The sequence below is a fragment of the Eschrichtius robustus genome, chromosome 4 (assembly GCF_028021215.1).
Source record: "Eschrichtius robustus isolate mEscRob2 chromosome 4, mEscRob2.pri, whole genome shotgun sequence".
Classification (NCBI taxonomy): Eukaryota; Metazoa; Chordata; class Mammalia; order Artiodactyla; family Eschrichtiidae; genus Eschrichtius; species Eschrichtius robustus.
Window position 1 is genome coordinate 56,531,304 of NC_090827.1, and position 25,227 is coordinate 56,556,530.

The 25,227-nt window shown below is 33.8% G+C and overlaps 1 protein-coding gene across 1 annotated transcript in view; it reads left to right on the forward strand.

Annotated features, from left to right (window-relative positions):
- Positions 1–24,934, forward strand: part of ANTXR2 (ANTXR cell adhesion molecule 2) — a 161,834-nt gene extending 136,900 nt beyond the window's left edge. Inside the window, exon 17 of the mRNA XM_068542777.1 lies at positions 23,009–24,934. Coding sequence (XP_068398878.1) covers positions 23,009–23,047 — 39 coding nt within the window. The 3' untranslated portion in view covers positions 23,048–24,934. The remainder of the gene's footprint in view (positions 1–23,008) is intronic.
- The last annotated feature ends 293 nt before the right edge of the window (positions 24,935–25,227 follow it).

The following is a 25,227-nucleotide window of genomic DNA, read 5'->3' on the forward strand; positions in this document are numbered from 1 at the left end:
TACTAAACACAGTCAATTTTATTAATGTTTTGCTCGTATTTAAAATTTACCCAAGTATGAATATTGAAGGCCTTAGTTAATTTACCAAATAATGGATATTTTGTGAGCATTTTAAATTTACAGTATGGTGATATGACTTGGTCTTAAAAAAAAAAAAAAAAGAGAGATAAACTATGGTCAAAGTAACATTATATCAGCAGTTTACAAAACGTTTGAATGGATATCAGAATACTGTTATTTAATGTGTAAGCACACATTACACATGAGTGCCTTTATTCACTCCTTTCTTCTTTAATATTCATTCAGTCAACAGTTTATTACTTTGCACTGAGACAAGTGAATGAGATAGATCAAGTCTCTCTTCTGGTGGAGTTTAGCTCAGGAGACAGAAAACAAATATTTAAAATAACTATGAAATGTGAAGTTCTTTGAAGAGTGGTATGAATGAGAGTAAATAGGGGAGGCATATTTTCGTATATTAATAGGCACACGATAATTTCAGGTAGCAAGAGCTATAAAGAAGACAAAATGATGTAAGGAAATAGAGAATGGCTGGAAAGAGGCTACAGATACTCAGATGCGCATGAATTTGTGAATGCGTTCAGACAGTTGCAGGAATTAGATTATCCTCATTTAGTGTTATTTCTAAGGATATATCACTTATCTAAATACCATCTAAATTAATACATTTGTGGCAAATAAAACAAATTAAATATGCTCGTTTGCTCAAGAATATCTAATGTTGATCTGGGAACAAATAGTGAGCTCTTACAGTTGCAGCTTTAACCTTGCCAATCACAGACTTCCTGTAAGTGCACTGCAGTTATTTGGAACCTTTTCTGGGTTGGCGTTGGCGTTCTTTTGCTAGATTACATTTATGCATTAGTACCATCTGTGCCTGCTGTACCTTCTGTGAGTGAGCCCTGGCCAAATGACTGGCATTTATCTGAAAGTGGAGAGAGAGAGAGAGAGAGAGAGAGAGAGTAAAAGTGAAAGAAAGAGAGAGAGGGAGAATGAGAGAGATCCTAGAGCATTTATTCTACTCACTGTTGGCACAAGTGCAATTTAGGAAAGGATAAAATATTTGCAGCTGGTGTCCCTGACTTCAACCCTTATAAAGTTAAGCCTACTCATTTGCTTTCTCTTAAAAAAATATATATATTTTTATATATATATATATGAAATAGCTATTTACTTTCAGCCTGTGATATGCAAACTAGGTTAAAACCAAGTATTTAAATAAGGAAATACAACAAAGCACATTTGCAAAATTTTCAAGTTGAGAAAAATTATGTACAATTTGAATATATGAGCACTTCTTCTGTGACAGAGAATATACATAATGTAAGTTTGGTTTTGTTGATTAGATTTGGTAGACTGCTTGAATTGAACTCTATTTTGGTAAATGTGTTGAAATTGAGACTTAAGAATATTACAGTGATATGTAGGAAAAGTATGGAACATATAAATCAGTGTACTGAATTTATTCTGTAGGATCTTTCTGAGATTATATCATTTTAAACTGTATGGTATTGCAAAATAGATCAGCAACTTTCATGCCTAAAACACACTTTAGAGCTGTAAATGGAAATAAATAGATAAATAATTCTCTGATCAGTAAAAATAGATGTGGAAGAGTCCCAGCTCATTTACACTATTATCTGTTTTTACCTTATACCTACTTTCAGTGGACTTGGTTATCTGGTTTCCATACCTGTGGCAAATTAGAAGCAGTACAGTAGAATTGGGGGCAGGGGCTGCGAAAGGCGGATATATCACAGTAATGAGAGGAAGGAGTTGCAAGGAAGAGAAAGAGAAAACTGATGGACACAAGACTCAGACAAACACTGAAATCCGGAGTTGTTTAATGTAAGAAGAAGCAGCTTCACATTCCCCAGAATGCCCTAAGGACATTGCTGGACTACATTCTGGTATAATCATCGATATTCATCATTATGAAGCTTTGTCTTGGATATGAGAACGTGGGCAGAAAACTCAGTGTAGGAAGATAGAAATGTGAGTATGTTATTGAAAAGAGTTCCATCCTAAATGGAAAGTAGATAAAGCTTTAGGATTTAATGTAGTTGATCCACAACTATGCTTACATGCTAGTTTGTATTGTGCAGGTGCTAAAGATCTGAGTTCATTTTCTATGGTCATAAATATGTAAGGTCTCTCTCATATAAGTTCCTTTTGAAAATTTTGTAATTCTTTTCATAATGTTCTTCAGATTTAATTTATAATGTATTTAATTTCTGAATTCTCACTGGATTTAAGTTTCATAAATGTAGGCATTTTCCCTATATTCCCATCCAGTAATATTTCATTATCTCTAATGTAATTTTAAAAGATCTATACATATATACAAAATACAGAATTTTATTAGTGCTTTAGTGGTGATGATTATGGGTGCTAGAGGTTGACTCTCCTGGGTCTGCAGCTGCTGTTTACTTGCAATGAACTTTTAAGTAAAGGATTTGCCTTCTCCAAGCATCAGTTTCCTCATCTATAAATTCAGGATATTAATACCTGCCACATAGGAGTGATGATTAAATAACCCCAGTGCTTACAAAGTCCGTAGAAAAGCACTCTGTAAATAAGGACTAAATTGTATAATGGTTAGTCATAATTCTCATTGCTGTTGTTGTCAGAAAACTATTGGTTATATTCATCTGGAATATAGTTGGTTATGGTTCAAATTATATTTTTAAAAGTGATTGTAACTGGTTTCTCTGCTTTACTATTTTATGGATATTTAACCATGTATCAGTTTGGAAAGGTCTTCAGAATCACAGTGGTATTGCAAAGTTAGCACTAGGAGAAAGAAATGCCATAGTAGTTGCTCCTGTCCTAGGCACTGGGTCCTGTCTCATTTGGAGAAACTAGTGGTGGCAGCAACGTGAAGGACAACTAACGAAAACTTTTATTCTTTCATTAACAGTTAAAATCTTTACATTTTTGTTTTTGATGGCCGAGTCTGTGAGCCCCAATGGTTGTCACCTATGTCCACCAGATGGTAGGCAAATAGGGGAGAAGGGCCAACTTGAATGGCTGAGGGAACAGAACAGAGGCTGGGGGAAAACCAGCAGCAACTTTGTCTCCCAGTCTCAATTATCAGGATAATTGTTCCACTCTGAACTACTTATTCCCAACTATTGCATATAGTCAAGGCTTTGTTAGCACTCTACTGGGATTCAGATAGTAATATATATAAAAACCAATTTTGAGTTAACTTTTGAAATGTCAAATATTTTCTTGGCTATATGTCTTGCAAAAATACTAAGCAATAATTACTTTTTTCATGTCATCATTAAAATCAATTAACTATCATGACAGATAAAATAATTATGATAAATATATATATAGATAACCACATATTAGTAATGTATAATAAAAGTCTGTTACATCTTTTAAAGTAAATTAATAAATATTTTTCTTTAAACATATCTTCCATAATATTCTTAACAATTATTACTGGTCTATGAGAACTTTTTGATTTTTTATATCTTGAATTCATCTATCACTATAATCTATAAATTATGGTAATAATTCAGTTGATTTTTAAATCCTGTAAATAATAATTCTTTATTGTGGTAAAATATGTATAACATAAGATTTACAGTTTTAACCATTCTTAGGTGTAAAATTCAGTACCATGAAGTACATTGACATTGTTGAGTAGCCATCACCACTGTTCATCTCCAGAACTTTTGCAACACTCCAAATTGAAACTGTGTACCTATTAAACAATAATTCCCCATTCTCCCTTCCCCCTAGCCCCTGGTAACCATTACTTCTTTTTCTGTCTCTATGAATTTGACTATTTTAGATACCACATAAAAGTGGAATCATACAATATTTGTCCTTTTTTGTCAGTCTTATTTCACTTAGCAAAGTGTTTTTAAGGTTCATGCATATTGTAGCTTGTATCAAAATGTCATTCTTTTTCAGCCTGAATAATATTACACTGTATGTATATACCATATTTGTTTATTCATTCATCTGTGGATGGACATTTGGGTTGTTTCTACCTTTTGGCTATTGTGAAGAGTGCTGCTGTCAACATGGGTGTACAAATATCTCTTTGACTCTCTACCATCAATTCTTTGGGGTGTATATGCAGTGGATCCATATGATAATTCTATCTTTAATTTTTAAAGGAACTGCCATACTATCTTCCACTGTGCACCATTTTACATATCCCTCAGCAATGCATGAGGATTCCAATTTCTCTGCCTCCTTGCCAACACTTGCTATTTTCTGTTTGTTTGATACTAGCTATCCTAAGAGGTGTGAAGTGGGATAATGACAGTTTTGTTTTTTAGCTTCTACTTTTCCACTTATTTTTTCCTGTTTGTAAACAGGTGGCATGTACTTCCAACTCAGGCATTTTGCTTAGCATAAGAATACAAAGACAAAAGACTTATAAGTTATGGTAACCTCATAGCAGCTTTTCCATATAAGAGACACAGTTGGACTTCTTAGTTCATTTAAAAATATCTACAGACATGTTATGTTTAGCTGTCTCCAAATTTGCTGAAATTGATGTATTTTAAAAATAAAATAGTTACTTTCACATGCAAGTCCTTACAGATCTTTAAAAATTCTCAATTTCCTTTCTAAGCTTAAAATCAAATCTCTTTTTGCTTCAATATGGCAACAGTCTCACTCATCTTTGCAGCCACATAAGCTAAAACTTCTAGATGGAAGTTGACATGTGGTTTGTAAAATGGTAAGGTTGTAACTACAACCTTCGGACATCAAGTTAGACACACTCCTAGCTCATTGATGACATGGTTTAATAAACTTTTTTTTAATAGACATGATTGGGATTGCTATGTTTTGGTAACAAACAAATATTCTGGTTAACTAAATCCCCTCAAAAACATGCACAAGAAAATATGAATGATAAATAGATTTTTAATTCTTAAATAAATTGGATTCAAATTCTTGTTTAAAAATATTGGTTGATTTATCCAACACATATCAATCATTGTTAATTCAGCAGACCTTTGTCCATCTTGAAAGTTTTCCAAAACCATAATTTTGAATCAATTTTAAGTCTACAGTTCTCCCAAGGTAAAGAACATAGGACATTGAAGTGATTGTTTAAGAACACACTGATTGGTGGTAAATTGTAAGATCATTTTGTTAGGTAAAATTTGTCTTTTTCTCATAAAAGTGAAAAGCAACTGAAGAAAAATGCTTTAAAATTTCTTCTTGTCTAGATAACAGCTGATGGATGTTAAATTTTTCTTTGCTCAGTACTGACTTGTTCATGGACATCACCTCTGTAATAATGCAGTTAAGTGGATAGACGGAAGTTGTTAACATTGGTTGCTGCTAATTAATTTATTCAGTGGCTGATTTGTAAAGATGTTATTTTTAATATTGCTCAATAAGAAAATGACCCCAAGTCACACAAAGGCAAGGACTCTCTTGATCTAATCCTTTTAAAATCTGGGATGAATTTTGTAGAACCTGAACAATGAGATATCAACTGTGGAAATTCTAAGTCTTAAAGGTTAGTATGATTATAGCAAAGAGATTATATTTTTGTTGATGCTGAGTCTCAATAACTGGTATGATTTGAAATTACTATAAAGTAAAATTTGTGCCTGGATTTCAGATTTGCTTTTCTCCTATTTCCATATGCTCTGTCTTAAACATATGTTAAGTTGTATATTTAAGGCTAGAAGTACCAAAAACCCACATAAAAATATGTTTTCTTCATTATCAAAGGCTTCAATGCCATCATCATTTAGAAAAAAAAGAGAAACAGTGAATATAATTTAAGTCTGTAAAACAGACTTTTAATAGCACCATATAGGAGGAACATCTGGCTTTCTTTTCACAAGGTGCATTGATGTTGTCAGTAGAGACAGAATAAAAATGCTGATATGATTGTCCAGGTTTGGGGTTTGCCAATACAAGCGTATTTCATTCATTCAGTCTTCTCTAAGTTCTAAAGATAGGTGTTGACTTTGAAGAAAAAATACAATGATATATATTTAGAATGACCCATCTTCCTCATTTAAATCTAAAAATGTGCTGCTGCAGTTGGATTTTTCTCAAGGATGCCATTCAAACCACACATTACATTGTCATCTCACATAGCCTTTCTATCTGTGACAGTGGGATGGTAGGTTAGAGTATGACAGCTCAGCACAGTTTTCATTGTGGCGTTGTGCGGATGCATGACTACCAGCGCCTCTCTTTTGTTTCAGTCAAAGAGACATTTTCCAGTGGCAAGGTTTTGGAATTGAATTTTCGTTGTCATATTTTAAAAGTGTGACAGAGACTGAACTTAAAGAAAGGAAGCTTTATGAACACTAGATTTTTTGCAGTTGCAAAAGGCAGTTTCTTGCCTTTTCCTTTCATGTTCCTGACTCTGAAGAATGTTCTGTTTACCAGCCCTGCCATAGAATGAATACTTTTCTAATAAATCTCTTACTAAAGGAACAACAACTCCAATAATGCATTGTAGATTAAAGACTTTCTCATTAATCTTAAATAAGTAGTAACTGAAATTGATTTATCAAGTCATATTTTATTCTTTTAAAGAATGTTTTCATTATTTTCAAGCCCAAATCTCTACTTGTTGATAAAGAGTTCAGTATCCACTAAATATTAAACTTTCACATTTGTCAGCAAGTGTCATCAATTTTAAGAGGGTTTTAAAAATATGTGTTTTGGGAAATCTGCATGAATTGTGCTGTATTGTTTTCAAATCTAATAATGTTAGTAATCAGAAAATATAGAATAATTCCTCCTGATACATAACTTGGTCTCTGGAATTTTTATTGACACACGTAGAGATAGTAAGTGGTACGCCACTTGTGTGAAGAAACACCATGTTTCTTCAAATACTGATTTCTTTGACAGGGAATAACAGAGTCATAAAGGAAAATAAACACCCACAAAATCAATTAATTAATTGGGCACTGATTTAATATTTCAGTACTTCATGACGTGTTTACATGTGGTTAGGTTACTTGTAATGACCACTTCTTGCTTGTAAAACATGTGTTGTATTTAGATCTAAGAATAATAATGGACTCAGAATACATACTTTTATCTTCTCTGCCTGTTGGAGGTTTCAAGCCTGAAGCAGACCTCAATTCCTACCATCTGCTCTCTATTTAAAATTGATATCACGTTCAGTTCCTCCCTGATGCCTACTTGTTTTCCAGCTTAGAGCACTTCTATCCTCCAGTTCAGCCATTTCCCTATTATGCCTAGCATTGGGCTGACATATAGGAAAGGAGACCTCTAGGACTGCTTGAATATCCATGTCACAAAATAAGCCAGGAAGACTTTTGCCCTGGAACGATTGCCACTATTGCTTAATTACAAGTCAGTTAGCAAAAACTGAAGTGTAGTTTTATAGTTTTGTGTTTATATGTGTAGGCTATAGTTTTGTGTTTATATGTGTAGGCAAGTGAACCACTGTCTTTTATTTTATAGCTTACTAATCATCGTGTAGTTAGATTGAACTATCTCAATATTCAGATGAATATCTATTATCAATATCAATTATATGTTTTAGAGAGATGTTTGCTGCATAGATCAAATTTAGTATTTCAAACTCAGTAGTTAACATTAATTCAGCAAATATGTTTAAACACAAACTGTGGGGTGAACACTGTCCTAAGCATTTACAAAATGGTAATGAAACAAAACGATCATGGAACTAATAGTCTGGGAAAGAAGATAGAGTTTAAACAAATACTTAAGATTTTTTTTGTTAAAAAAATTTAAAAGATTTGTTATACTGCTGAACAAATTTTGCTATCATCTGAATCTAATTATATTTTGTAGTAGGATATTAGGCTAATTCTATTATTTTTAATTTAGAAAATCATTTTGTCTTTGAATATCAGAATTTGTTTTTCTGAGCTAACTGAAAATTTATTTCTATATTCACATCTGCCTATCTATATATCTTCCTATGTATTTATTTATCTATTTGTCTATCAATATCTATCTACCTATCTACATATCCATCCATCCATAAATCATCTATTTGCCCTAACACAAGACCCAATACCTGACTTGTAGATAGACCTAAACTCCAGTTTCTGGATCTGGTATTTATGTTGAATAATTACATGTAGACAATCAAATGGAAATGAAATAATCAAATCCAATCATTTTTAATTGTTTGACTCTTAAATGTACATGTCTTCAGCATTTTTGAATTCTATGGCCAAAGAAGCAAACGGTCATTTGTATATAGAGGTAACTTATTACACATGAATAAGTAATTAGTATTCTGAAACACTATCACAATCATGTTTGTCTACTTATTTGAATGTATCTATATGCTTATCTGTGTATAAATGTTTAAACTTTGGAAGTTTATTCTTTCCGTTTGAGGGAGATTATTTCTCTAGAGATGGTTTAATATTACCTCAATTATTTTGAGTCAGTCTTGTTAGTTGAGATGTTATTTAGGCTAGGAATGTCTGTATTGATCAAGGGACAAAATTCATGTTTAGTTTCTTTTCATAGTGTGAAAAGCAAGGGATTCCCATTAAGTGCCATTGTATACTCATTGATAAGTGAAGTGACATCTGGGTCACAGTGGCATCTATCTTTGCAATATAAATCCCTGTGGCTATATATGAAAGGCGCGTTCAGACTTGCATGTGCACATAAAAGCAGGGATAGTCTTCATGCTGTTATTGGCCTAATTTTAGCATAAACGATTTAAGGTGCTGCTTGAAGTTTTGTTCTCCTTGGTATAAATTTAGCAGTAAATGTAATCATTTGCCTGCTGCTCTAGCAGTTTAGAATGTAGAAGTGTAATGTGAAGAATTTTAATCCACATTACTTATGTGTTATAGAAAAGCATATATCTTCTGATATCATACATCTAAATATTAGTCTGTAATAAATATTCAAAATGAAATCCTGACTTTGGGGATTTGGATTCATTATTAAATATAAAAATGAGTTCAGCAATTGTTTAAAATTGGTTTTCCCAAATGTAATAAAAATACCTAAAGCATAAATTTGTTGTGCAAAAGTTGAATACGTATGTACGTCTTCCATTAGGACTGAATACCTGGAATGAGTTCACTAAATACTTGCTGTGCTGAAAGAAAACAGCATCACAGTAGCTAATTTTCCAGATAAAGCATTAGGTAGTTTTTTTTAATAAAATTTTTTCATTTATAATCTAGAAAGTTATCTATAATTACCCTTCAAAATGAAGCTTTAAAAACTGTACATTTCTTTAAGGTATTTTTAATTGGTATTATCCATCAAGTATTAATTTCAAAACTTAAAGGAAGTTTTTAATATTTGTTTTTCTTTGAAAGAGGCTGTTAAATGATTGGTCTTAGTCTCAAATTAGCTGGGAATTTAGCTCTCTGACAAATGACCCAAAGAGCTGTGAATACTTTTAAGTAGAGATAGCTAATGAAATCATGTGCAGGCTGAATTCATCAACATGTTTTTAGGTATTAATTTTTTTTTTAACCGGGGCAACAAACACTGTTTTAGAGTCCCAAAAGTGAGGATTTAATTCTTAGAAACTAAACTTAGCTAGAGAGAAATCATTGCATTCCTAGGATCGTGTACATTAGCAAAATGTCTCAATAAATGTTTTTCAGTGATGATAGTGATGTATAAGCATTCAGGGTTTCTCTTTAAATGTGCCTAAAGCAGTTTGATAAGACAAATAAATATCTCAATGCCTAATTTCCTAGGAAAAAGACAAATGAATTGCATGTAAAAGTTTTGCTCTCTGATGTTAACAACTGAGGTTAAAATTTTAAGTCTAGAGATATTCAAGTGAAAATTAATATTTTCATGCATCATGCTTCCACACTGAGTCAATTAATTTATTCTATGTATGTCCCACCTGATTGAACAGTAGTGATATAATAAACCTTTCATTTGGATTTGTCTCACATTTATCTAAATACATAATTCAAATATGGATTAATTAATAATTAAATAATTAATAAGGATTAATTATTATTTCAGTTAGCCATTATTTGACATAATGTTTGGAGTTTGGGTTTTTATTCTGATTGTCTGTTGAGTGTGTGTGGGAGAGAGAGACTGAGAGAAAGTTTGTGTGTGTGTGTGTGTGTGTGTGTGTGTGTGTGTGTGTGTGTTGGCCTTAAGAACTTCGAAGAGTAAATCACTTAACATCTTATCTCTGTCTGCTGTAAAAGAGATGAGAAGGGATCCAGATGTTTACTTTTAGTAACCTGGCTTTTAAAAAAGAATTTATAACAGCTCCTGCTACAAGGCTTTGCATCATAGGCTCTCTGCTTCCTGTCTGACTTCATCTTCCACTTTCTTCATTGCTCAGTCTGTTCCTGCCACACTATCTGGATTACTTGTCTACAGATATGCCAAAGACGCTTTCACCCCAGGGCCTTTGCACTTGTTGATTTCTCTACCAGAATTATTCTTCCCCAGATAGTCATAGTTTCCTTGACCTCCTTATAATCTCTGCTAAATGCCACCTGAACATTTTTATAAAATTACAACACCTCCAGCACTGGTCTGCCACACACATGATCATATATACTGACATTCTCTACCCCCTTGCTTTGATTCAGAATCACCTTTTTCTTTTGGAATGGATTATTCATAAGTGGTGCTGTGCACTGGGTAACACATCACACCAATTGTTCTACTATTTGTGATGCCAAGTTTGATCAGAGAAACCATACTGTAAAAGCCTGATTCATCATATTGATTATTATATATTTTTGACATGGTGCACATTAGTCTTTGATAAATTTCTTTAGTTTTGGCATAATATGTCCCAGACTCATCTTTTACGTTTTCTGTTTCAAAAGTAGAATAAACCATTCAACTCCAAGGAGCATTAGATGTTTTTAGTAGACAATGGTATTTAGAGAACACATTTGGATACTAGGGGTGCGAATTGTTATTGGGTTTTCATTGCTTCTAAGCATTTTCAGCAGGTAGAGCCAGGAAATTCAATAGTTTTGAAGAAATCATGAGTTTATGGTATACTTTTAATTCTGATTTAGCATTAAAGGATCTTAATGCTGAATGTTTTTGAACTTACATTTGTACCCCTTTTCTCTTACATGAAAAATCTTGGCCTTACCAATATTAAAATACTTATTTGCTCTATCCTATAATATATATAGCTACAAATTAATAATAAAATAGTATTAGTAAAATTAAGACTAATGAATGAAATAAAACATTTTTTGCTGGTCTGTTTATCCTTAAATTATATTCCGTAGTTGGTATACAAACACAATACTGTGTTAAGTCACTTGAAGTAGTTCTTTTGTCAATGTGGTTATGTATGCAGTTCATTTGTTTCAATTTATTTCCAGTTCTTGTGTCTACTGTATTTTATTTCTATCTGTCCTACCCATTCTTTGTTCTTCTGTTTCTCCTTTTCTGCTCTCTTTTGGATTAATATAGTATTTTTTTGTAATCTATTCCATCCCCTCTGTTATCTTTTTAAGCTATACCTCTGTGCTGTTTTTCAGTGGTTGCTCTAGAGATAACAATGTGCTTCTTTAACTTTTCACAGTCTACAATAGTATACTAGTTTAAAGTAATATATAAATATTACCATGGCCTAACTTCCATTTACCCCTCTATTTCTATGTGCTCTTATTATCATATTTTGTAGTCTACATAAGGTATAAATTCAATAATATATTTTTCCTAATTTTGATATTATTATTTTTGTAATCAATAGTGTCATAAAGAAATTTTCTTTTATATATTTATATTTCATGTTTATGCACATATTTACTTCTGTTTCTCTGTATTTCTTCCTGCACATCTAGGCTTCCATCTAGTGTCTTTTCCTTCAGTTTCAAGAACTTCATTTAGCACTTGTGGTTGTTGAAGCCTGTTGCAGATAAATTATGTCAAGTTTTGCTTGTCTTAAAATGTCTTCATTTTGCTTACCTTCTTGAGTGATATTTTCTCTGGATATGGAAGTTTAGGTTGACTTTTTTCCTCCCCATTTAGAATTTGAGAGAGTTCCACTGTCTTGTATTTTCCATTGTTTCTGATAAAAAGTTGGCTGTCATGCTTACAGTTGTTTTCTCTGTACAGAATGTCTTCAGCTGGGGGATGATTAGGGACAGATAGGTATACTCTTAGGATTTTCTTTGGCTTTCATAAGTTTTATTATATGTTCCCTGATAAGGTTTTCTATGTATTTATCCTGCTTGAGGGTCATTACGTTTCTTTGATCTGTAGGTTTATGCCTTTCATCAATTCTAGGAAATTCTTAGCCATTATTTTTTTCAAAATTTTCTTCTCACCAATTACTCATGTGACAGACCATTAGATATTGTCCCACTGGTCTCAGATTCTCTTTAGTTATTTGTTTCTTTGTTTTTCAATTTGAACAATTTCTATTCTCCTACCTTCAAGTTCAGTGAGTTTTTCTTCTGCTATGTTCAGTATATTTTTACATGAATCAAAAACATTCTTTATATCTGATATTGCATTTTTGTCTCTAGTTTTTCAATTTTGTTCTTATTCAAAGTTTCCGTGGAAATTCACTATATTTTTATGCATGCTGTCCACCTTTCTCATTAGAACTTTTAACATTTTTATCATAGTTATTTTAAAGTCCTTGTTTATTAATTGTAGATTTGCCTATATTAACTGTATTTTCCATTGAATATGGGTCATATTCTCCTGCTTCTTTGTGTGTACCATAATTTGTGATTTTATTCTGGACACTGTCATAAAAAATAGAGACTAATCTAGATAATATTTACCTCTAGAAAGATGTGTACCCTTCCTCTGTCATGTTGCTGATCTGTGGTTAAGCTGGGTCTTGGTTTTGTTGCCATCTTAGTTATTTTTAGTTCACTACTGGTTTCCAAAATTTTGAGAGTAAGATCAAGGATTTTCCTTTAGCAGAGCTCTCTCTTTTCCTTTTTCTGTCTCTGTCTCTGTCTCTCTCTCCTTTACAACCCACCTATGAGCTTCTTGGTTGCAGGGGAATTCTCTTTGCTATTCAGCTACCAGGACCATACCTTCCCTATGCCCACCAACCACCACTTTCTGTACTTTGAGAGACCTGTTTCCATATTGATCTCCTGCCTATAGCTTTTGACTGGCCCTGTTCCTTGCACTCTCAGAAGGCCCCATGAGTCTTGGAGAGCTCTTTCTCAGTTCTCTTCCTCCCAAGTTTCAACAGGCTACTGACATGTGGTTCAAGAAGGCCCTGTGTCCCTCAGAGCTATTTTTCTCATTCCTCTTGCCATTCCCCAAATCTTCAATAGGCTGCTTCCTTTCCCTTAGGGAAGGCCCCATGTGTCTTTGAAAAGGTAATTATTTCACTACCCTCCTGCTTTTCTCCCTAGCCTTCAGTTGACTACTTCTTTGGTCTCAAGGAAAATGTCATGTACTATGTAGGGGTCTCTCTCAGCTTTCCTGCTATGTCTCCAGCTTTTGGGAGGGTTCTGCCTTGCACTTAGTGAAGGCAACTTTGGCCTTCATATCTTACTATTATGAAGTATGAGTTAGATGTTTCATTAAATGCCAACTATATGTCTGAATCTCAAAAAAATAAAGGTACATAGCTATTTCCAAAATAAATATTAACAGTGTGTATATAGTCACTAACATTTTGCAGATGCCATTAGAGAATGAAGAGGAAAAAAAATTTGAAGGTGAATTTATCAGGCAAACTCAGTACTTCCCTTCATGACATTAACTGAATATCCATATGGTGTGTTGTCTCCACTGTAAGGTGGAACATTTATAGGTTGAGCTTCCATTAGAGAAAAGTATATGGAACTTATATTTCAGCTCAAAATATTTCAGTTTTTTTTAAAAAGCAGAGGATAACACAGATTCTTTTATATATTATATATGTATATATATATGTATATATATCTTTCTCTTTGTGTGTGTATATGTATGTATATATGTATATGTTTGTATATGTATATATTGCTGATAGTTGCACATAGTCCTATTATACTGTTAGTATTAAATATGTAAGGACTACTAACTTGTCCTTTTACTAAAAAAAATGAGGTAAACCTTTCAAGAATTTCTGAAATTCAGAGAGAGAGAGAGAGAATAGTAGGTGCCTTCTCTTCACTCTGTACCTCCAGTTGCTACAGGAAATCTTCACTCAAAGAGCCTATTGTGTTCTCAAGTCAACATTCTTTCCTGATATTTGTGATTTCCTGGACCTCTTGAATTGTCTTGTGTTTGTTTCCTTGTGTATCTGTGCTTTGTATACAATTTTAAATTTGAATCACTGTTCACTGTTGCACAAAGCATGAAGGTTTAGTAAACTCTTTTTTAAAGTGGAGATATAAATAAATCAGCTATCTGTGTTTGAGAAGTCTAAACCAAAGTGCAGTTGTATGCTTCAGCTTGTCAATGGATATTTATAAGGTGAGCATAATACTATTACAGTTATAGCAGTGAAATATATCCTGTGCAGATAGCTAGTAAAGGAGCTTGCAAATGTTAATGCCTGCAGAATTTTAATGCTCAAGAGATGGGAAATGTGGTACTTGCTCTGGCTAATGCTACTCTGGTCACAGTGAAAATGAATTGGCAAAATCAGTTTTCAAATATTGCAACAGAGTTGGGGTCTATATACTTAACCAACAGCAAATACATTGGTTCCTACTGTTGTCTAGTTTTTATCTCTTGGTTTAGTTAACTGAAGAACAGTAACAGCACTGGACATTTTTATTTTGGGCACCAACTTTCCACTCCTACTTATTATGAGACCTAAGAGAAGGTATTGCCAACAATGAAACGTCAATTAACCTCTTACTCTAATAGATACTTGGTGTTGCCTGAAAATCACTTAAGTGGAGTTAAAACTGACAGGTTCTAATTGTGAGTTTAGCCTTTGTTATGACCAGAGTTCTGTTTGTGATGTATCCTTGGTATATTCTGTTCCTTCTTTTACTGATGGAAGGTGAGTAATGGAGTAAAGCCTCTGCACAGACCTCTGCTCTAAGAGATGGATTGGGATATAAATACATTTATAGTTTATAAAGAATCATAAAATCATTGTGCTTATTTTTCCTAGCAGTCAAAGAAATGAAGTTAAGCTCTCAGTCTTTAGACCTAGGGGATTTATTCTGGCAGAAGAACTTTTGGGATTTTATGGAATAGTGTAGTTTTAGCATGCTTTCATGTATAAGCTTCAAATTCATATTAATTATCTGTGTTAACTTAGTTAAGATTAAATTCAAATTAATCATCATTTGACATCAGCTATCTGAACAGTACCTCAGTAAGTCCTACCAGAATAAGAAAAGACAACAAAGAAGGGAATTAGACATGATATGATCTTTTGTATAAGGTAGAGGTTGAGGTAATACATTTGTTGGAGGGTTTTAAAGGTTTAGATGAGTGTGGAGTCTTTGTGATTAAGAAAGTTGAGAATTAAGAAATATATATTAGTTTCTGCTTACTTATACCTAATCTACCTGGAGAGAAATATTGAGAAAAAATATACAATAAAACTTAAGGATAAAAATATAGAAATAATCATGGGCTAAAGTTAAGATAGCTATACCAGAAAATGTACACTAAGAGTAGCAATGCTTTTAGAACATGATGTAAATCTGAGCTTTTTGAAAGTCAAGGCACAAAGAGAAAGGCTGAGTTACATAATTGGCATTATATAATAAAAGGGAAGCACATGAGCTTACCAGAAGTGACATGCTTTTTCCTAGCTAGCTCTGAACTCTCAGAATTGATCCCTTAATATCAACATCCTCAATAGCAATTTTCCAAAATACAAAATTCTCTGTATGTAACCAAAATTCATGTGAGTTCTAGATATGACCAAAAGTTGATAAGGGATGTTGAAAGGGATAATGCTGTAATGTTGAAAGGGATAATGACCAAAAGTTGAAAGGGATAATGCTGTAATGTTGTCATAGATTTATTTAGGAAGGTATTTCTAAAGAAAAGTAAAGAAACCAAGTCCAGGTATATTGATAGTTTACTGGTGATCTGGCTTCACATAAGTAGGAATAGCTTGAATAATAGGTATCAAACCACATTTTTAGGGTCAACAAAAACAAAATATTATACTGAACTGCAATTTTAAAGGGTAGATGAGAGTGCATCTTCTTGGTTTGGATTAGGGGAGGCTTGCATGTGCCTGCTTGCTCCATTCTTGTGCACCATTCCAGCCATAGTGGTCCCTGATGCACCTTGTAGAACCCCCAGGACTTCATGGACTATAATATGAAAAACAAAAAAACCACTGACCTAGAGAAATCGATGGCTAACATTTCACTTAGAACCTCACTTTCAAAGATAGTTTTGCCAACTGATCTGGAGAGAAAGGATTCAAAAATTATTATTGATAAGTGCCTGAGGTATAAATATTCTATGTTGTTGATTGAGTGCAGATATATATGTGTGTGTATATATAAATATATATATATATATATATATACCCTAGATACTGTGCATGTCATTAGAAAGTTTGATGTTGTATGAAAATTAAAGATTTACCTTATATTTTTATTAAATATAGTCAACTCCAGTATGCACAGGGCTTGAGGTAAGCCATGTGTGCACATGTACACGCACATGCGTGCATGCATGCACACACACATACTTTTTAAAATAAGATTGCTGATTGCAGCCTGGACAAATGCTTGAACAGGCATTTTATGAAAACTCTTAGAATTGTGTACCATAAAAATGAAAATGCTGACTGTGGATTATAGAATTTATTAATCAGTGGCTTCTGCCATACTCACGCACTCTTGAGTAGAACTGCATACACGTGGGTTCATCAGAATATTAACTGTAAAAGACAACCTAAAGACAAGTAAATGAGTTGACCTATGGGAACAATGAATGCTGAAGAACTTTGGTATAGTTGGTAGATGGTGGTGATTCCTGAGAGTAGTCAATTGGTTCCTGTAATGACTTTTTTTTTTTTTAATTCTTTTTTTCTCACTTGTCTTTTTTTTAATACATATTTTAATTAATTAATTAATTTATTTATTTATGGCTGTGTTGGGTCTTCATTTCTGTGCGAGGGCTTTCTCTAGTTGTGGCAAGCGGGGGCCACTCTTCATCGTGGTGCACGGGCCTCTGGCCTCTCTTGTTGCGGAGCACAGGCTCCAGACGCGCAGGCTCAGTAATTGTGGCTCATGGGCCCAGTTGCTCCGCGGCATGTGGGATCTTCCCAGACCAGGGCTCGAACCCATGTCCCCTGCATTGGCAGGCAGACTCTCAACCACTGCGCCACCAGCGAAGCCCCCCCGTAGTGACTTTTAAAAACATAAATATAGATGTGTAGAAAAGGCTGCATTTTTGCTGATTGAATTTGGTCTTTGAAAACTTATTTTTAAGCTATCAAATATATAAATATACAGGAAAGATATAAAATAGAATGTAAGAAATAATATGCAATTCCACTACTCATAGCATGTTTGGTGTAGTCTCTTAGTCTTGTCTTTTACTCTTTCGGTATACATTGCATAATTATAATTACGTATATATACAAATTGGCATTTTTTCACTTATCATTTCCCTACATCTTTAAAAATTTTTTTTAATTTCTATTTTAATGGCTACATAACCGTTAGATAGTTAATCATAATTTAATTACTCTCTGATTGTGAGACAGAAATAAATATTAATTTACTGATTATATTTTTCACATTATAAAAACCCCATGGTAAACATTTTGAAATCTTTGTCTAGATACTTTACTTTACAGATACTTTACTGAATTCCCGACATGAAATTACTGAGTCAAGGAATATAAGCTTTTAAAGACTATTATTACATATGTTGCTTATATATAGTTTTTGCCAATTTATATTTTCCCTAGCAATGCATGAGAGTTCTTTTCTTGCCACAGAAGCTCACTAATTAGGTAATGTGCTCAATATAAGGTTGCATAAGATGGTTTACATTCAATGGGAGGCAGTTTTACTCCTTTTAAACCATAATTTTTATTAGGCAAATAAAATGTCATACCCAGATTACAATACAATGATGTCAATTATTAATATATAAATAATTCTAATATTCTACAGCTTATTTTAAGCAGGTAAATATGCCAATAGTAATCTTGTTTATAGTTAATTTGCCTGGTTGTTTAATATATTGAGAAGGTAAATTATAACCTGGTCAGTCATTATCTGAATTATCACAATTTTTAAATTAATGCACTTTAAATGTACTTGGCTATAATCTAAAGTCAGTAGTTAAATTCTATTTGTTCTACCTAAATTTAATTTTTTTAATATTTAAGAAATTTTACTCCTAATCTCTGTCATACAAAATGGATAAATTTTACAATTATTTCATTGCATCCAAGGAATTCTATATTCCCAAGGCAAAAGAATGGAATACATACATAGTTCATTTTTAAACTAATGCAGTCCTAAGGACACTCATTTAATTCAATTTTACATTGACTATATGTTCTTATTGTTGAGATTTATGACCTAGTGACTTATACGGCATGATACCAAATTCAAGTTGGTTGAAGTGATTGCCTAATTGAATAAATAATATGGGCATTACCTAAAGCATCATGACAACAGTATACTTTGATTTTACCCATAATTTAGATGCATGATTAGAGCATGATTTTAAGTCAAGAAAATTATTTTAAAAAATATTTAATTAAAAATTTGAAAATATAGAGAAAATTAATGTTATTTCTCCACATCAATAATTATGCTTTATATTACATGTTTTATTATTCCCTAGACACTTATGCCACCTGAATTCAAATTTTTTGAATTATTTTGCAAAATATAAAGCAAACATAATGTTACACATTTGTTTTAACTCTTGCTAGCAGAAATCTTGTGTTCATTTGTTTTAGCATATTACAAGTTTAGTGGTTTATTTTAGAGACTATATAGTCCTGTTACCTGATACTAGTGTTAACCTCTATATAGAGAGTAAAGTATTAAAATTATGTCTCTATGTATATTTCTGTATAGTTAGGTTGCATTGAATGGTTTATTATTAACCTATTCAATTAACTTTTTAAAAATATTCAGAGCTTGTATTATTTGTAATTAAAGTGAAATAGTATCAGAAAAATAAACACTATTACTACTAATATTTTCCATTCTGTACCAGCCAATGATGAGTTGTATGCTCAAGTTATTTTACATTGCTTTACTTGTTACCTTGATAACATACCTTTATTGTATAGGCATTGTAAGCACGAGGATATGGCAGACCTGTAAACCCTGTCATATCCCATTTCCTGTGAATAAAAATTGCTCTTCTGTGTTCTGGCCTAGACTGCTTGCCATGATATCAATGGCAGCCTAACATTCTTGACCTTAAACATAATTGGCATTATATTGATGCGTTTTGTAAGATAGTATTGAGCAGTATTCAAAGGGCCACAGACTCCTAATCACAGCCACTTGCAACCAGGGTATGTTGCCTTGATTTTAGAATATTCTGGTAAGTGGATGGTAGCAGCTAGCATGAAATAATCCCCTGGGAGTAAGGTGCCTGATGGAATACTAAATAAAAATTTCCTTTGGCCAATAGTTTCTTTTTTTCTTGATTATTCTTTATCTATCTTTTCTCTTTAGAACTACTCTTTTCTATTTTCTCCATATTATCTTCTCTCCTTTTCCACTGTTGTATTTTTCTCCTTTGTAATCTCTTTTTTCCTCTCTCAAATTCATACTTTTTCTATCTTCCCATTTTTAAGGTCTGGCTCCTCCCCCAGTAGAGGTCTAGTCATTACGTATTAATTCTTTTATACATCATCCATCCATTCACTTGTTTCTAAGTGAGTATTTATAACACGTCTGCTCTATGTTAGACACTGTGCAATGACATCGTAGAGGGGAGATGGATAGTAACTATCTGCTTTTTAATTGCAAGTTTACTATGTGCCAGGTACTGTTCTAAGTGCTTTATAGATCTATATTAATAGACTTAATCTTTATAACAGTCCTAAGAATAGGTCCAATTTTTTAAAATTGTGATTAGTCACTTATTTCTTATTTCTTTATTTATTCGTTTGTTTGTTTGTTTTTGGTTGCGTTGGGTCTTCATCGCTGCACGTGGGCTTTCTCTAGTTGTGGCGAGCAGGGGCTACTCTTTGTTGTGGTGCACGGGTTTCTCATTGCGGTGGCTTCTCTTGTTGCGGAGCATGGGCTCTAGGCATGCGGGCTTCAGTAGTTGTGGCATGTGGGCTCAGTAGTTGTGGTGCACGGGCTGTAGAGCGCAGGCTCAGTAGTTGTGGTGCACGGGCTTAGTTGCTCCGCGGCATGTGGGATCTTCCCGGACCAGTGCTCCAACCTGTGTCCCCTGAATTGGCAGGCGGATTCTTAACCACTGTGCCACCTGGGAAGTCACGAATAGGTCCAGTTTTTAATCCCCATTTTATTGATGAAGAAACCATAAGTTGTTCATGGTCACAAGGTTAATAAATAACAGAGCTGGGATACATATTCAGGCTTTGGAGCTCTCAGATTTAACCACTGTTACTTTTCCTTTTGATCTTGAAGCAAACAATTATGGTGTAATGTAGTTTGGCTGTGGTAGAGATGCAATTTGGGGGAAGGAGCCCCATGACTGGGAGAGCTGGGAAAGGCTTAACAGTGGAAGTAACTTTGGACTAGAACTCCTCTAAGTTACCAACTTCTAAATTCCTGTAAAATAAAACATTATCACATCTTGATAAAAATGAAAAACACTGAGTCCATGCTCAGGAGGTGAGGAGATATTTCGTTGTTTTTGTCAATGTGTGTGCTAAAACACAGGGGTGTATATTGCATGTACCAGGGTTTTTAGGTACTTGAATCAATAGACATGAGGCAGCTGATGATTAATACTTAATCCCAAGCTTTGGAAGAGCTGAAGTAAAGACCTCAGGGTCAAAATCAATAGGGCTTTCTTCATTTGAGTTGCTAAATCTTTAATGAAACCACACTAAATGAAATAGAAAATAATTTAGGTCTGGAATAATTTCGGTGTTGAAGTGATTTTGAGAATTCAGGTGAACTATGAATTTCACTTTTTAAACCCTCCAATTGCATAAAATAAATGAATCAGAGTCACCAGATTAATCTGGTGTGTGGAACAGAAATGGTCCGAAAAAGAGCCTTATATCTAAATCTAGTTAATTAGTGATAAAATGCAAATAAAAGTAGAAATTCATGGTAACTTCTTTTCAAAATTATGCAGAAGAGAAAAAACTTCTACTTTTTGGGTCCATAATAAATACACAAGAAAAATGTCATTAATGCATATCTTTGTTGTCAAAATGTTATTCCTCATATATTTCCTCATATATTTGTTTGATTCTGGAAAATTGCCAGAAGGTAATATTTTTAATATTTATCACTGTTTTAATATTCATAGTTAAAATCTATTTCTCATTGTATGTATAGTTATACTATCACACTGTCACGGCTTAGAAAGACTGATTTACTGATTTGCCCAAATATTTATTAATTATGTCATTTTCCTGCCCTCTGAAAAAAATTTTTAGGAAAGGGATATATCATGAAAATAACATTTTTAAATGTTTCCTTGGCACTTGATGCCAAATGTAGCTAATCTGGAGAAGAGCATCTTTTCACTTAATATTCATTCTAAAAATCTTCTTTGAAGGTTCTAGGTAATACAAAAATACAGTCTGAGTACATGACCTATGACCATTGCATTACCAAGGAATTTTTAGCTCATTCTAAGGTAGTCTTCTCCATGCTTTTCTCCCACTTCCTTTTGCACAGATATTATTTGTAGACATTAGGCACAAAGTAATAAATTTGACAATTATAGTAATAATGTTACCTCCAAAATTATTAGAAGACAGATAATTTGATGAATATTTGCCTTTTAGGCAAGAGTAAATGTAAACTAGTTTGCTTTTATGCTTTTCTGTGTTTTCATTAATTTCTGAAATTTCCAAATTTGTTGAACAGTCGCTTTTGAGAGGAAAATAGACCAAAATCTTGTTTTTACATTCCAGGCTTTCTTCTCCAACAATATTTGTTGTTCCTTTTGAATGTACCATTTACTCTGGATGTACCAGATATTTGAAACAAATGTATTGTTCACATTTAGAGGGAAATAAAGAGAAGTTCTAAAATATGAAGTTAGAGAGCAGATATTATGAGAAATAGGAAAATCTCAATAGGGTGATGATCTGGACCCTAAAGTAGAAAGCAATATGCTACCTTTTGGCTTATTAAGGAATCTAGACATGATTTATATAGTACATCTGCAATGTCATACCAAGGAGAGGGAAGAAGGGGATCTTTTATTACTAATTGGAAACTTTATTTTCAACTAATTCTTAGATTATTTATGATTACATATGAAACAATGTGTTTCCACAAGCTTCATTGAACTGCTAAGGAATTGGAATGGCAAACTCTCTTTGGAAATGTGGAATGCAAATAAAGTCACCATTTATAGAGACCACATAATGGTGGTGTGCAGTTGTGAGAAATGATCAACAACAGTGGACAAGATTGCTAATAAATCTCTTGCAAAAGCCTATTATAAAATGGAATCACAAAGAGATGGCATCTCTTCCCTTTCTCCCTGACTTCGTATCCTCAATCTCTTACAACTTCTTAAATACACTTCTCATGCATACATTTTAGAAGCACCAATTTTATATCAGTTTTAAAAGCACCAGATTGTATAAATGGGACACTTCCATTTTAATACACTGTAGAAACATACAGGGTTGTGGCTTTGATATTTTTATTGCTCGGATAGTAATGCTATTCTTTAAATAGCAATAACAAAGTTCTGTTTTCTGTAGTGCTTTTTTCACTCTAATTTTACCATACCATTGTGTAGGTGAACTTGCTGTGGAAAAGATCTGAATGAACCATCATGCTTTGACCCAAAGAAAAAACCTTATGACTTCATGTTTCATCCTAACATTGACCTTACCTTGGGTAATCGTTTGTTATATCATATTAGGAAAACTAGGTGTTCTCATGCTTTTTTTAAATAATTACTTCTGTATTTCAATAAGGATTTGTTTCTTTCCTAGGGCCGGTGCATAAACTTCTCCCGAGTTCCCGCTCAGTAAAAGAAAAGCAGGAAGACCAAGAGGTACGAAGATGGTACATCTTCACGATGCCGATTTCCAACCAAAAGAAAACAAAGTGCATTTCAGAAGTTTTTGGAAGAGCAGCTTTATTCCTCTCAGTCAGGAAATGTCTTCTCTGCCTTCTGCTTTGCTTGCATCAAACATTTTCAAACTCTTTTTCTGCCATCTACATGGGAATTGATGAAACTCAATGGTGACACATGATTCAGGACATTAAAAATAAAAAGGAACTTTAATGTACATGCTGTGGTTTATACAAGAAAGTTGTTTTGAATGTGTAAAAGAGGAAAAAGCGAAAACAAAAGCATGAAGATGATATCAAAATAGGGAGCACAAAACAATTGGCCCTGGTGAATCTTTAATGGAGAAAGGAGCATTTTACATGGAACCATAGCACTTGTGTGTTTACATGGCAAGATTGTTAGCCAAAGGCAGAGTATGAAATCTCCCACCAGGCTAAGCAAATAAAGGAGTCTATTGCCTTATAGCTGTGTCAGATCACAAAATCCTTCCAAGTCCCCTACCACGATGTGCCTTCTGGGAAGCTTCTGACTGGAAAATCTTGTCATTCTAACACTGAAAAGTGCACACGTATGACAAAATGTAGACAGGATGCCTCAAGGTATCGGTAGCAAGCAAGATTTTGCCCTTTCGTTTTTGAAGGCACCTTTCTTTCATTATGCCCTTGGGAAAAGAAGAAAATTAATAGAGCATAATTCCACAGGAAGACGGCCTCTAACCAGAGATCTTCAGTGGAGGTTAATGGACTCATGATTTGAGAACTTGTCCCTGGGATTGGTAGATTTACCCCTCTTTCTATGTTTAGGGCTTGGTAGTACATAAAGCAGTAATATCTGTAAACATACCTAGGAGTTTGTTTTGCTTTTAATTTAAAGGAAGCAGTAACCACAAAGCTTCCGCTCAGGGTATTTTCTTCCTCCAGGTCTCCAAGGGCTCTTCAGCGTCACAAGCCAGCAACTCTCTTTGCATGAAAATTTCAAAATTTAATTAATATAATTAAAGGCAACAGCAAGCAGCAGCCTGTGAAGATTTTGCTCATCTTTTTTATGCCTTTTGACATTGAATGACCTATTACTGTATGCGCATTACTTGGATTTTGAGGGGCACTCTACCTTGGTTGTGATTCAGTAGAGAGAAAAAAAAGGCTTCCTCTCATCAATTTATAAATTAAATTTTCAGGAGGGTCTACCACCACAAAACATCGAAAATGTATGTATTATAATTTTTTTAGAAAAACCACCATCGTGTCACGTCAACGATGCCAAATTATGTTAGCGTGAGCGGAAACACTGTGGGGGAGGAAGGAGGCAGCAGCTGAAGGAAAAAACTCAAATGATCTAGTCACTTTCGATACTGTACTTCAGATGCGAAATGGATATTCGACTGGAAACCTGACAAAGCGCGCCTGCTTTGATGTGAACTGGTATAGACAATGACCAGTGGCTGGGTCAGTGGGATGTCTCTCTGCGAGCACAAAGGCTTATCAAATGACACTAAAAATAAGTTCAACAACCATCACATTGGAAGGGAGAAGGCGAACATTTCATGTTTGGCGGGCATGTGAGTGCACAAGATGGAAACAGTGATTTGGAGCATCCCAGTATAATTACCCCCATTGCGCGCTTAATGGAAATTTCAAACGATGGGAGTGATTCTGATGGTTGGTGTCCAGATTTGTTGCACTGCTCCAATAAGCCTTGCTCACACACACAAATTTTTATACGTAGATATATGTATACATATATATCCTCTAGCTTGAATCTTTTGCTCAAGTTTATTTATGTCACTGGCTGGCTGGATCCAAAGTCATGTGTCTACATATTCATAAATAAAATTTTACCTGTGCCTCGGCTACCATTTTTCTTTAAGCCCACATGAACTCAAGCCTTGTTTGGTTGAATATTTAATTGTCTTGATTAGTTTCAGGGACAGAATTGTATCCAGTTCCAAAATGTCCATTATGTTCACAAATGGCAGTGTTGGTACTAATTATCCATGTTTGCAAGTGTGACTTGGAAACCAGATATATACCCATTGAGTTCTTGTAGGCCATCGTTCTACATTTGCATCTGGGGCAGGGCCTACTGCGATTTTCTTAAATTGGCACTTCATTTCCAACCAGTGCACACCCCGAATTT